The 14650-nt window shown below is 32.1% G+C and overlaps 3 protein-coding genes across 3 annotated transcripts; all 3 read right to left on the reverse strand.

Moving 5' to 3' along the window:
* Positions 1-3515: 3515 nt before the first annotated feature.
* LOC112420484 (F-box/kelch-repeat protein At3g23880) lies at positions 3516-4496 on the reverse strand. The gene is made up of 2 exons (XM_024780192.1): positions 4401-4496; positions 3516-4064 (listed from the first exon to the last, which is right to left on the reverse strand). Exons 1-2 carry the CDS (start codon positions 4494-4496, stop codon positions 3516-3518), a joined length of 645 nt encoding a protein of 214 aa, XP_024635960.1.
* A 4560-nt stretch (positions 4497-9056) lies between these two features.
* Positions 9057-9701, reverse strand: LOC120579770 (uncharacterized). Its single transcript, XM_039832508.1, has 2 exons — positions 9519-9701; positions 9057-9356 (listed from the first exon to the last, which is right to left on the reverse strand). The coding sequence occupies exons 1-2, from the start codon at positions 9619-9621 to the stop codon at positions 9124-9126; spliced, it is 336 nt and encodes a 111-aa protein (XP_039688442.1). The 5' UTR covers positions 9622-9701; the 3' UTR covers positions 9057-9123.
* Positions 9702-12590: 2889 nt separating this feature from the next.
* Positions 12591-13478, reverse strand: LOC25488475 (F-box/kelch-repeat protein At3g23880). The gene has a single exon (XM_013603331.1). The coding sequence runs from the start codon at positions 13476-13478 to the stop codon at positions 12591-12593; it is 888 nt and encodes a 295-aa protein (XP_013458785.1).
* Between the last annotated feature and the right edge of the window lie 1172 nt (positions 13479-14650).

The following is a 14650-nucleotide window of genomic DNA, read 5'->3' on the forward strand; positions in this document are numbered from 1 at the left end:
GAATATAACTTGTGTTTCCCTAAAAAAAAAAAAAACTTGAGTTAAGTAACAATAAAATATATAAAATTGGCATTGGTCTCTTAATTTTAAAAAGATCTCCTTAACAACTTTTGTTTGACCTGACTTCTTTCAGTTAAGAAGACAATTCAGAAATAAGCAAGGCAAGTATAAAACTAAGATATAAGAAACTTTTCAAAAAGTAGTTTATATGAGTTTCACAAAGTTAGAGGCTGTGAAATTTAGAGGCTTTTCAAAAAGTAGTTTATATGAGTTTCACAAAGTTTCCTTTTGTGTGGAGAGAACCATGTCTGTGATTTAGCTTCTGCCGTATACACGAATTCTACTAAAGTTAGAGGCTGTAAAGATTTTCATGTGGTGGTGGCCGGAATTTGCAGACATGGAGCATACCAATGAAAGTGGAAAGTGGAAGGCGGAAGGAGATGTTGGGGGAAAGAAGAGAAGATAAAGAAAATTTAGTGTGGATGATGTCCACAACATTTCGATCTTTAATCTAATAATAAGAAAAAGTTATGCACCATACAACATTTGATTTAGTTGTGCACATGTAGCCACTTGACAATTATGGAGGATCAATGTTGCAGTCGCATGGAATTAGATTTTAGCGACAAATGATCATATAGCAAGTTCTCTCGATGAAACATTGTATAGAGAAACCCTAAAAACAAAGAAGAAAAATGACCATTAAATTTCAATAATAGGCCATATCAATGGCTTTATCCCTCAAGTTTCTTGCTGAATTTGATGTTTTTCATCTGATGTTTAAATTTTTCCTCTTCAACGTGTACTTGAGAATATTTCTTCTCACTCAGCAACTGTTTCGGCAGTTTTCTTTTCGTTAAATGTACAACTTAATGATTCTTCTTTAACATTCTTAGAAAAATTATATAATAAGGTAATAATGTGCATATAGAAATTATATATGTCCATACTCAATATCAATGTGAATAATAAAAATGGGATAGTAATGATCATCTTAAAGTACATACCAAAGGGAAAGTGTGGATTTGTGATCCTTTGAGGACATTCTTGTATTTCATATACTTCAATAATTGTCAGTTACAAAACTGATTATGGATATTGCATGTACAGTTAAGGTAGGAAGGAAAAGTAAGAAGGGTATCATTCAACCTCTTGGAGGATCAAGCAAAGGATTCAGGCAAGTCTTTTCCTTTCAATTCACCAAGCCATCTCTTAACATTCTTTCTAAGTAGTTGTGAAAACATGGTTGTATTGCAGCCACAATTGGAGTTGCGAACCAAAATTTAGAACTATGTGCGACAGATTAATGATCATTGCACATTTATAAGTAACATTATGAAAATATGGAACATGGTTAGTTTCACTTTTGAGATAAACTCCATTTGAAGCTAGATGAAGAACACGAAAGAGATGAGGCTGTTCTGAATGACCACGCATGTGACTAAGGAAGTACATTATATGAAGCATTCTAACATACACCTTTTACCTCCATGCATGTTTTTCTTCTTTTACTGTTCTCTTTGCTGCAAGAAACATCAACATAAACTCAACAAAGTCACTAAACCAAACAACGACTCTTCGTTTGAAGCACAAAACAATTAGATTTAAGATCTCTTTCGTTAGTTATATTATCTACTATTATTCAGAATACTATATGATAATACTTCAAAAAAAGCAATTAACAGGAAAAAAAACCATAAGATATCTTTGTCTCTCTGCCAGCATGCTGCAAAATGAACCATTATCGAAACATATAAACTTTTATGTCATAACATATTCATGTCCTCATAACATATAACAGGAACTCTATAACAATCATATACATAAAATGAAAATATGAGACCATAGAATGGTAAGCAAATGATTGTGTAGTAATAGAATAAAATGCAGTTACCATTTGGGACTTGAGAAATCATAGTGGAAGGCAAAACATCCTGTACCATCACCTTAGGATAACTTCAAAGCATACAAATGATCTTCATATTCTAGCAAAGATAAGAACAGACCATACATAACAAAATAATAAATTAAAAGGGGTTTTATTTTACCGATGCCTAAATGAATAGTCTGGGCTGATGGGGGAGAGAGGTCGTTGGAGTCGTTAAATCCCGTTATTTTGCGATTATACTTGCCCTCCGCATTAAAAGGGATTTCACTTGGGTGACATTGGTGACTTTGTCTCTATCTCTCTCCTAACAAAACATTCTCTCTCATCAAAATACACTAAAGTCACCAAAAGTCCAAAACTCAATGTCATCCAAGTACTTTTACATTGTTTTTATGTCACACGATGCATGATGAAATATCAAAGTCCGATTAGTGCACAAATTTTTTAAATTTGTGGGCTAAATTGTTCCATGAGTCTCTACAAAACACTGAGGTTACCTCTAGCTCAAACTGTTGTCATGAACAGAACAACAATAACTCATCATATATCAAGCTTTAGATTTAGACAATAATATAAATAGAGATAGCAATAGTACCTCAACGAATGGCACAAGCACTAGCTAGCACAAACAACACAATGAACAACAGTAATAACCTTTCCGTTATCTCTGACTCACCAGAAGAAATTGACAATGACGTATGGGCTTCAATAGACTTCAAATCGTCACTATCTTTTCTTCTTCCACCACTTCTTCGACACAGCCTCGTCTCAAACTACCAAACATGTTCAGTTTTAACAGGCTTATCTATTTTCACAGCATTCAACTGATCCTGTTTCATTCCCTTCAGTATTTGAAGATTATTGCAACATTCTGTTAGGAAACATGACATCCATGGAAGGAAGGAGAGAAATCTAACAAACTCTTTGTATTGATAGAAATGGAATATTACAAATGAGTAAAAAGTGTCCCACTTATGGGGTGGTTACAACTATATATACTACACGGACTAATACTACTTGTAACTAAACTATATATCTCTAATACATTCCATCCCTTATTCTCCTTCTAGTTCTTCTCTTAGTCCTGACGTAGGTGTATACTTGCCTCAAAGTGATAGCATTGCTGCTGACGAGAGAAATGATTTAGGTACATCATCACTAAACTTGATTTTCAAGCACTATATTGATCTTGTTGAAAACATACATCCAAACTTTACTACATCTAAATTCAAAGGGGAGAAAAGAACCCTTATATTAATCTTGAAATGGTAGTCCTATGCATGTTTAAAGCAAATTATGAACTAAAAAAATGCTATGATTATATGTCCTACTAATATAGAACCTGAAAGCCAAAGACAAAAGCTGAAATGGATTAAAAACAAGGTACGATGAAAGAAGATTATGTTAACTTATTTCTTGAATCATTGTATAACGTACAATTTATGAATGTAACTATTTAAATGCAAGGTACGATGAAAGAACAAACTACTGAAACTAACAAACAATTACTTAACAATGATCCAACAATACATACATAAAATAAACAACATAAACAGAAATTAATCATATATAGTTTGCAGTTGAACCGCATGCACAAGTGACATAGCATAGCATCAACATCTTGACATTAAGAACAAGGTGATATCAAACTCTCAACGTAGACTTCCGGGTCTAACCAACCACTGATATTTTGAAACCCAGGCATATTAAAAGTACCATTTTCGGAATCATAGACAAACAACAACTCTTGAAAACCCATTAGAACTTTGCCATCCTCTGAAATGTATAAAGCCTTGGAAGAGGAAACTTGATCTCCCATGTAAGGAACAGTATACAATTTAGTCCATGGCTTTGTATTTCCATATTCCTTCATAATCCAAACATCCACAAGCATATCGATTTTGCTACCAGTAAAGATGCACAAGCAATTCCTCAACTTCCCCAAGATCCAATAATCCTTCTTCGTATCAGGCTTCAAAAGATTTTGATACGACTCATTCTCCAAATCAAGAGAAACAATGACATGCAAAGAACTACTTGCATCATATGTCAACCAATTAATGGTGCCACTCACAAAGACTCCAGGCATAGGACTGGGGCCAGAATATGGGAAGTCTTGGATCCTCCTCCAAGAATCGGTACCCAAAGTATAAACACTAACTCCATATTTGTTGACCTCAAAAAAAGAAACAGCAACAATCTTATAATTACAATTACGAGTGGAATGAACATGTCCAAAGCTAAAAGTGGATCCGGGATGAATAAAATGGGGAAACGTATTGAATCTCCTAATGGAACTCTTTCATTCCACCATCATCAAATAGTTGAATGTGAAGAAAAATGTGATTCATGGAAAGAAGAAAGAATCATGGAGAAAGAAAACGAAAGAAATAGAAAAGGAAAAGAAAAAAGAAGGAAAAAAAAAAAGTGATTCATGGAATGAAGATGAGAGAAATATCTGATACCATAACCTAGCCTCAAAATTCAATCCAATCCTTTTTCAATTTTCTACCTTTTTCTTCTTCTCTTTGAATCGATTCGGCGCCGCTGCTGGTGGTGGTCGAGAAAACAGGCTTCTCGCTCCTAGATTCGATTCTTCATCTTCCATTTCACATGCTTTTGGTTCATTGTCATCTGATTTAAACCCCTTTTATTTGGATCTGCTTTTCCACACCCTTCAATTACGAGATGCTTTTTATTTCGAAGAGAAGAAGAAGAAAATGAGGTGATGTTTTTGTTGTTGTGCTACAATCGGGTTGGATCATGCATAAAGAATCATGGAGAAAGAATTCTGGAAAGAAGATGAATCGCGTTTTTGTGCTCTTTTTTCTTTTCCTTTTCTATTTTTTTCTTCAAACATTCTAATTTTTTTATTTTTATTGGTGAGGTGGAATTCTTTTTATTTTAAAATTAAAAAATTGCACGCGTGGCATGCCACTCAATGTTGACTGAGTCAAAATTGGTCAAAATGATCAAAGATGCAAAGAGGTTAAATTTTAGAGGATTAAAATTGTAGTTTTTAGATTAAGATCGCAACTTTTTAAAACTTAAGGGGGAACAAGTGCACTTTAGCCATAGAAAAAATTATGGAATCTTTTTTTTCCTTCAACCTTCGATTACAAATTCCACCACCGATTAATATTAATACACTCATTTATTTAATACTCTACATTTTATAATTGCACTAATTTTGTAACTGATTTTTTATCTTCAATTAATTTCTAACTAATTTATAAAATTCTCCATTTTCTTCTAAGTAACTTCTAACTAATTTGTAAAATTAATTGGTATATTAATCGACCTAATACTCCACATTTAGTCCACTCTTGACACATCCATTCAGGGACGGATACATGCAGTGGTTTATGTGGGCTTGTGCTTGAACTGGATATTTAGGATTTTATTTTTTTTTAGCAATACGGTAATACAATAAGGATGCTGTTAACCAGTGCTCTAAAGAACTGGATAAGAAATAATAAATAGACAATAAATAAATGAATCTTAATTGGTTTAACAAAATTAAATTGAGATGTAAATCCACTAATTAAAATAAGATATAGTTGTATTTATTGTTTGTTTTTGTAGCACTAACATCATCAATTATGTTATTTATCATCTACAAATAAAAACGATAATATAAAATAAAATAAAATAAAACATAAAGACAAGATGTAAAAAAAAGAACAATTTTTTTTGGAATAATACCTAATAAATTGAACGTAGCATAAAAAAGAAGATTGAATATTTTATTTTTTGAAAGATCAAAAAAAAAAATTGAATATAGTATTGATGATGGCAGAGAGATATTGAATATAGCAATTATTAATTTTAATTAATTGCAATATTTTACACTTTGATTAAGGTAAATCAAGTGAGATCCATTTATTTATTGCCTATTTAATGTTCCTTATTCAGTGCATCGGGAGCACCGGTTAGCATTGGCCATACAATAATAACTTTCTTTCTAGTTATATTTATAAGTAAGAAATTACATCCTTCAGTTACTATTATAAGTTAAAATTTATATTTTTGATTCGTTCATTTAATAATATATATGAATTTTATTATACATCACTTAATGAATGAATCTAAAATATTGATTTAATGTACATGATCTATATACATGTCAAATATATTACTTATTCAATGAACCTAAAAAGATGTTTTTTTGCTCATAAATGTTGGATTTTTGTTTTTGAGCGAGATGTTGAAGAAGGGGGGCGAAGATGTAGAAATGGAAAGAAAAATTAGGTGTTTATGGTGATTTATTTGTATTAATTGTGTGTTGTTGTGGTAATGGAGGAAGAAATTGATATGGGTTTCAAATTATATAATTAGATGAAGATAAAGAGGAATAATAGGAAGGAGGAGAAGAATAGAAAAAAATTAGATGTGGATGGTTCAGTGTAATATACTATGGACCTGCAATCGAACGGTTATAATCATATTAAAAATATTATACATCAAAAATTAATAGTGAGTGAGTATCAAAATAGATAACGGCAGAATACATAAGGGACCACATTGAGAAGTTTTTTAGTTAAGGGATCATTATGAAATAAAGAATTAAGTTAAGGGGCTGAATGATTAATTAAGCCTTAAAGTTATAATTGGAAAAACGTAATTAACTTTGCATTTAAAAGATATGCCAATTATTTTTGGATAATTTTTTCATGCAAATGACTCGGTTATTTTAGGACAGAGGAAGAGGAAGTTTAGTAAGACGTGATCAGCATGATCTTTCTTTTCTTATTTTAACAAAATGTATGATCTTTCTTGTTATAAGAAACTTCTCTTCCTCTTTCTTAGGCGCCATGCTATGGCTCTGGAAGCAGAGTTTTGTGCATGTATGTTGGCCATTGAACGGGAATCCACTTTGAACCTTCACAATATCTGTATTGAAACTGACTCCCTTGTTGTAGTTAAAGCCTTCAAAATGCAAGAAGGGGTGCCATTGAAAATGTTGGTGCGCTGGCACAACTGTATGTACATCTAGCTCTCAGATCAGTAGCACTTGTACGCTTGTTCTCAGAGAAGGGAACTTGGTAGCAGATGCCTTAGCCAAGAATGGCCAAAGCCTTGCCATGTTCTCCTCTCAATGGTGGGATTCCACACCTGCTTTTGTTTCTTCTTGGCTTAATTGCATTTTTGGACCCCTATCTTTTCAAAAGTTGCGGTTATGGACCCCTAACTAATTTAAATACAAAACAGCCCCCTATGTTTTGATTCTTTGGCAGTTTTGGACCCCCAGTCCATTGTTGACTCGGTCAACGCTGACGTGGCACCCTAAGTGAGGTGCCACGTGTCAATTTTTAAAAATTTTTTTTGCCTTGAGAGTCCAAAACTGTCAAAGAATCAAAACATAATGGGCTGTTTTGTATTTAAATTAGTTAGGGGTCCATAACCGCAACTTTTGGAAAAATAGGGATCCAAAAGTGCAATTAAGTCTTTCTTCTTTTATGCATACAGATTCATTAAGTTTACCTTTCACAAGGATAAACATGATCTAATTGTTGGATCTAATTGTTGCAAGAGGTTCAGGCTCCTCCTAACTATCCTTTTATTCAATTTCCTAGCTTTATAAAAAAATAGTATGATATTTCTTTTAATTTTAATAATTTTTTTCAATAAATATAAATCAAAATTATATCAATGTTAAACAAAAACATAATGTTAATGAGTTAAACACGTTAACACGGTAGAAAAGACAGGCACGACTTATAATACATAAACCCATAAATCGCTAAACACACAACATTCAAAATTGATTAATTTTTTATTCAATTTTAAAATCCTCTTCCAATACAATTTTCTAGTTACCAATGCCCTCCGCTTCCAAAAAAAAAAAAAAACCTTAAAAAATATGAGGATTTTGTATTATGAAATAAAGTGAACCTCCTAAAATCATCTCCTTCCAAAACTCTCCTTTCATTCCACTCGATCCTTCCTTTTTACCAAAGTTCTCCTCTCTCTTCCCCTCTAAACCTGCAAACAAAGTCATATTAAAGTAGATGAATATGATCAATCAAGACAAATAAAAGAAAGACAAAATTACTCGAAAGGTCTTTTATCTTATTTATTTCTAACACTTCAGTGCTTTATCTTTCAAAACAGGCACAAATAAATTCTTTTTTTTAAATTAAAAAAAAAAACATTGAGTTGTCACACCACGTATGATAATCCTAATTTTTTTAAATTTTTGAATTGAAAAAATAAAACCCAGAAAATAAAGAACATCTTCACCATCTTTATAATCAACTCCATTTAAGTAAACTAAAAAAACCTGACAAAAAAAAAACATAGAAAAGCCAACTTCTTTTGCATATGTTCACTGTCTTCTTCATCGTCATCTTTAAATTGACAAAAACCTTAAAATCAAAATCTTAAATCTCCAAACTGCACAGTCTACGAAACAAAAGCCATAGTGAACCTGTAGCAGTGCCCAATGGCAGTTCTTGAGTTAATTTGTTTGTTGGGGTGCCAAACTTTTATGGAATATATATTAAAGGGAATTTTTACGGTACACCCGCAAATTAAGGTGTACCGGTACTCCTACTTCAAAAATCTTTAAATTAACTATTATTTTTATGGAATAAAGAGCTATTTGTTGATATTTATATTTTATGAAATGTTATTTCATAAGAAAAAACATCATTTCATTGTTTATAAAAATCATATTAATTTTTTTTACATTTTATTGTAAAAATAATCAAAATTCTCTACTATGATTACTAAAAATTCAGAAAAGTTAAATTTTATTTCGTCGACGTTTTTGGTAAATGATATTTAATTATTATAATTATAGGTGATATAAAATATTTTTTCTCTTCAAAAAATAACACATTATTTTTTTATGTATCATAGAATTTGTTTATATTAAATTGTTTCAAATATTATCAATAATTAATAACTGGTTAAGTGGTATAGAATGTCCTTAAAGGAGCAAGAGGATGTGGGTTCGAATCCTCTTAAAAATGTTAAAAAGGAGACATGTAGATGTTAAACCGGCAACCTAGAGCAACTTATGGTACCCTCTTAGCACAGTAGTAGCTCAATTCTGGTTGTTATATTACACTATATAAGGAAAATTTGGTGGATGTCATGGCACCCCCAAAGAGATAAAAATAAATTTTGAGTACAGAACAATGTATAATAATATGCAATCCTTTTATTTATTTTTTATGTATGTTTTTTTCTCATTCATACATGAAGGTTGCATGCCAATATTCCAAAACTCAATTCGCAATTGGAGGTGCAGGTGGAATAAATTTAGCACATTCGCAGAGGTGCTGCTCATTACAGGTTGGAATATAATATGCTCCATCATTCTTAGGTTTACTATCACAACAATGCCCACATTCAGTTAATCCTGTACAAGATTTTGGACAACCTGCATCACCATACGTATCTGTCTGAGAGGATGTGACGAAACTACTGATTTCATTTGCTTCAGATTTAATCCACATAGCTGCATACGTAAACAATTGATGAATATGAGATTTGATAACAATGTTTTATACAACAACCAACACGTGAAGCTAAGATTTGAAGTTTAAATTGATTGAAGTAAAAAAACAAATCACAAGATGATGCATATGTGTAGAAAATTAGCTCAAAAATTTAAGTAGACCTGATGCAATGAAGAAGAAGAAGAAAGCGACCAAAAATGCCAACTTGAGATTAAAATTCCTTGAGATATCCATCTTGAGTTCGGATATAGATAATTTGTTCATTTTTAGAGTGGTTTACGTGTGTGTAAGCAGGCTAGACCTTAGGGTGTGCAAACTGCTCAATGGAGTTGGGCCTCCCCATGATATGAGCCTCGAAAAAATTATAGGTCAGTCGTACTACTAAGTACTATCCCATTACTCCCACGTTTCCACTTTCCTTTTCGGTTGTCTTGTTTTAGGCCTTTAGAATTGGGTCCTCTTACTTTTTGTGTTAGATGAGTGTTTTTTTGGGTTGGTGGTTTGAGGTTCCTCATGTATATGGTGGTGATTTTTACCTTTGGGTGTACAACATATATATGACACCTTGTATTTATTGTTTAAAAAATTTAAATAGAAGATTGTTCTTTATAAAAAATACTCCGTCCGTTTCAAAATGAGTGTCCCTTTAACCAAAAAAATTTGTTTCAAAATTAATGTCACTTTACATTTCCAATACAACTTTAATTTTTTTCTTCAAACTTTTCTCTCACACAATTTCCAATGCAACTTTAATTTTGACTTTTTCTTATAAAGTAAGGGCAGTTTAGTAAAAGCGTTATATTCAATGATTATTTCATTACATTTCTTAATATGTGTGTCAAAGCCTAAAACAACACTAATTTTAAAACGGAGGGAGTACATTTTTATTTTATTACGAGTTTCTTTTCACATACAGAGCCAAGCCTCCAACTTCATAGAAACAGCCCTGTATATAAGGGTCAAACACGTATACCTTGAAAATACAAGTTTTTTTTTCTTTTTTACGGAGTCTTGGAAATATAAATTTTTTAGGAAACACAAGTTTTCTTTTTTGACCAAATATCTTGGAAATACAAGTTAAAAACTTAAAATAAATACTCCCTCCGTTCCTTTTTAAGTGTCACTTTTGGAGAAAATTTATGTTTCTATTTAACTGTCACTTTCAAAGTTCAATGCAACATTAAATGTTGTTTTACCAATATTGTCCTTAGTTATTTATTGCGGAGAGAGAATTATATGAACTGGGATATTAAATGAATAAGGTCATTATAGTAAAAGTATAGCTTATTGCATCAAAAGTAGTATCAATTGTTGATTGTCTTGGTTTGTGTAAAATATCAAAATGTGATCATTAAAAAGGAACGGAGGTATACTATAGTTTTAAAAACTAGCTCGGTGATCAAATTGGTAAGGCTATTGAGTCACTGAATTATTGGTCGAATCATTGAGTAGATGGTCGAACTGCTTGACTGAATCAAATTGAATCGAATGACTCGTTTGCATAACTCGGTCTTTAAAAATATTATCTATATTGAATTGCACAAAACCACATAATTCAATTCTTTTTTTTGGTTTTCTCTTTAGTTATGAAGTAAATAGGGACACATAATTCAATATTTAAAAATAAACACTTATAAAATGTCACAAGTAATTTACTTAAAAATTCGTAAATAAATATAACCAACTTACAATTAGCTTTATTTTTATGATATTGACATTATTTACGAATATATTTTGTTTTAAATATATTAATAAAATATTCAATAATAATGTAATTTCAAAGAATGATATTGTACATGTAATATTGTATACTAATATATAACAGGCGGTCGTATGCTCTTTTTACCGCACTAACGTGTGTGTATATTTCATTATGTTTGTTTGTATAATTTTAGTTACAATTTTTAAAAGACTTAATAGCAGTTTTCGCCCCCTTAAGAAAAAAATTATAAAACCGTCCCCTATGTTTTGCAATTGTATCAATTTTGGCCCCAAGGCCAATTTTTGGTAAAAAAAAAAAAAGAATTACACATGGCACCTATCTTAGGGTGCCACGTCAGCGTAGATCAAGTCGAAATTGACATTGAGGGCCAAAAGTGTCACAGATGCAAAACTTATGGGGCGGTTTGTAGTTTTTTTTTCTTAGAGGTCAGAATCGCAACTTTAGAAAAGTTAGGGGGCTAAAACTATTGTTAAGCGTTTTTAAAAAATTAAAATACTATTGAAAATTATTCATAAATCGATTTATCTACAAATATAATCCAGATATATATTTCATTGTATTTACTCTATCATTGACTACTAATAAATCAGAAGGCACAATTATAATCCACAAATATGATGCCGGAGATTATTATAAAGTCTGGGCAAAAAAAAATTGCAACACATTAATAGGTGTTTACATAAGAAATTACAAAATAATCAAAAAATATAAAGAAATTACGCAATTTATAGGAATTTATATAAGAAATTTACATAAGAAATTGCAAAAAAATTGGGCCAAAGCCCGGGTGCGTGCCCGGAGATATGGGGCGGTTTCACCGCCACTGTGATGGACTATTCATAAAAACAAACAAGGATTTTATTAATAATTGTAGTAGTTATCACGCTCCTCATAGATCAACAGTGTTTACCAATTCTCAAAAGCAATTCTATTTTGTTGTTGATAATAACTCAAACCCAATTCTCAAACAAACACTAACACTCATCAATCATAACCTACTAAACATAAACAACTAAGTGTGAATCCAAAAACATGTAGGCCACTTCATATCTACAAGATAATAGACAAGATACTTATAGCAAAACTAAATGAGCTCATCCAAGTCCGGAGGGTGATCAACAAAAAATATATAACGACCAAATTTAATTTGAGAACATCAAGATTAAAACCTACCAATATAAAACTAAAGAATCCACTCCATTTTATTTGAATTTCTACATTGTTTTATTGAAAGAACCAGCTGAAGAATACATCAAGATAAACAAAGATTTTAGAAAATCAACCCACAAACCATGTAGTATGATTGTGAACCAATAAATCCAACTAACAAATGAATGAAACACAAACATAGAAATTTCTCAATCAGAAGAATCCATCAATTGTTAATTAACTACGAAGGCACTGGTAATCAAAACAAGAATATAAAATAAATAACATAAATGAAAATTAAAATATAAATTGCAGTTAAATCCTATGATCAAGTGACATAGCCAAAGCCAACATCTCAATATCAAGAACAAGTTGTTATCAAACTCTCAACATAGACGGTTGGAACCATCCTCTTTTCGATGTTTTTAATATTCAAAAGTTTAAAAGTATCCCTTTTAGAATCATAAACAACCAACTTCGGTTTCGATATATATTTAGCTCTAGACACCAGCAGCACTTGTTCATCTTCGTAAATGTATGTTGCCTTGTTACAGGGATACAAACCAAGATCTTCAGCATTGGCGAAAGGAATAGTGAATAATTTACTCCAAGATTCCTCTTTACCATACTCCTTCATAATCCAAACATCTATAAACAACTCACCGTGAGCAAAGATGCACAAGCAATCCCTCAACACTCCTAATGTCAAGCACACCACATTTAGGTCTCCATAATCAGGTTGAAAAATCTCTTGATAAGACTCATTAGCCAAATTAAGTGAAACAACAAAAAACAAAGAATTAAATTCGCTTCCATCCTTAGACGTAACCCAATTAATAGCGCCGCTTACGAATGTCCCCGAAGATTCACCAACAGGAACACCAGAAGCACAAGGAAACATTTTAATCCTTCTCCAACAATTGGTACCTAGAGTATGAACCACCACTTTAGTTTTCTTGAAAACCTCCTCCTCCTCTTCCTCCTCATCATCATCACTATCAGTACTATCACTCTCACCGTCATAGAAATAAGCAGCAACCACCTTATAGTTATCACTTAAATGATCATAACCAAATCCATAATTTCGAACAAAGTCTAATAAAATGCGTGATATCTTAAATTTTCCAAAGGAAGGGTTCCAAAAAACCACGTAATGCTGAATTAGAACACAGATAATGCCATGACAAGAACCAACAGCTTTAAAATATCCAACGTTCAGAATGGGAGGATACCTAACCTTTGTCTGCATGATGTTAGCGTTGAACACAGCGTTGAAAACGGAGGAAATCGGTGAACCCCAACATCGACCTTAAGCCCCATTCATTGAGTGTACGAGGAGGTGGTGGCGGCTCTGTTGAGGACAGGTGAGTGACATCTGAAGGTGCTTCTTAGGGCTTCCGTGGTGGTTGTTGATAGCAGCTCCATGTTGGTGGTTGTTTCATCCATCAATGACAGAGAAGAAGCGTCGGAGTTTTGGCCGCTACCTGAAGCCACCATGATCAAAGTTTGTTTCTTTCTCTGTCTCAGGTCTGAACCCTAATGGAAATTGGAATTGTTAATCTTCATTTCTATATAAAAAAAAACATTTTTTTTATGGTGGCCGGGTTCAAACCTGGACCTTGCATGTAAATTTGTCCTTAATAAATAAGCATATAAATTTCTTTTTTTTTTTTTTTTGGTCAAGTAGCCTAGCAGCTAGAATTCACCTCTTTCAAAGAGAATAAGTGGGTGTCCGGGGTTCGAATCCCGGCCCCCGCATATAACAATGCATGTCTCTATCAGCTGAGCTATGCTCGTAGTATTTAATCGCTTTTTTTCATTTTTATTATTGAACTGACCCATTCAAAATTTAGGTCAAGCAATAAGCTTTATTTTTTGGAATAAAAGTTTTTTTTTGTTTTACTCAAATTTTTACTAAAATTGTAAACTTGGTTTTATAAGAACGAGTTATGTCCAATTTCAATACGATATTGGAGCTTTATTCAATATCCATTGATCAAACTGCTATCAGGTTTCTGTATCGGACTCTCGACCATTTTAAATCAAGGCACATAGTTGAATAGTGATGGGCGTGAGAGGTGTTCTAAAGAGTCTCACATCACATATCAAAGATGGTATGAATGTGTGTTTATAAGTGGAGGCAATATTCACCTTACAAACCGATTTTGTGTGATTATATTTGATCCAGCCACAATTTCTAAAAATGCATATTGGTGATAGATTTCAAAACATTTGGTTCCTTAGACAACTAATTAAGCATAGTAGATTTTAAAACTCAAGAAGAGGATTGTCATCCGCCTTCTCTAATAGATATAATAATTAAATGCAATTTTGATCCCTATATTTCAACAAATCTATAATTTTAATCTTATTTTTAATTTCGCAAGTTTAGTACTCTATTTTTAAAATTTAGACCTGTAG

Source organism: Medicago truncatula, chromosome 3, assembly GCF_003473485.1.
Source record: "Medicago truncatula cultivar Jemalong A17 chromosome 3, MtrunA17r5.0-ANR, whole genome shotgun sequence".
NCBI lineage: Eukaryota > Viridiplantae > Streptophyta > Magnoliopsida > Fabales > Fabaceae > Medicago > Medicago truncatula.

Bases quoted from the DNA above. Each gene is read 5' to 3' on its own strand.
- LOC120579770 (XM_039832508.1), bottom strand. From the start codon at position 9,621: ATGAACAAATTATCTATATCCGAACTCAAGATGGATATCTCAAGGAAT. The intron at 9,357-9,518 runs GTCTACTTAAAT...TTACGTATGCAG, and splicing joins CTTCTTCTTCATTGCATCAG to CTATGTGGATTAAATCTGAA.
- LOC25488475 (XM_013603331.1), bottom strand. From the start codon at position 13,478: ATGCAGACAAAGGTTAGGTATCCTCCCATTCTGAACGTTGGATATTTT.
- LOC112420484 (XM_024780192.1), bottom strand. From the start codon at position 4,496: ATGGAAGATGAAGAATCGAATCTAGGAGCGAGAAGCCTGTTTTCTCGA. The intron at 4,065-4,400 runs GTAGAAAATTGA...TCTTTTTTTGAG, and splicing joins TCAAAGAGAAGAAGAAAAAG to GTCAACAAATATGGAGTTAG.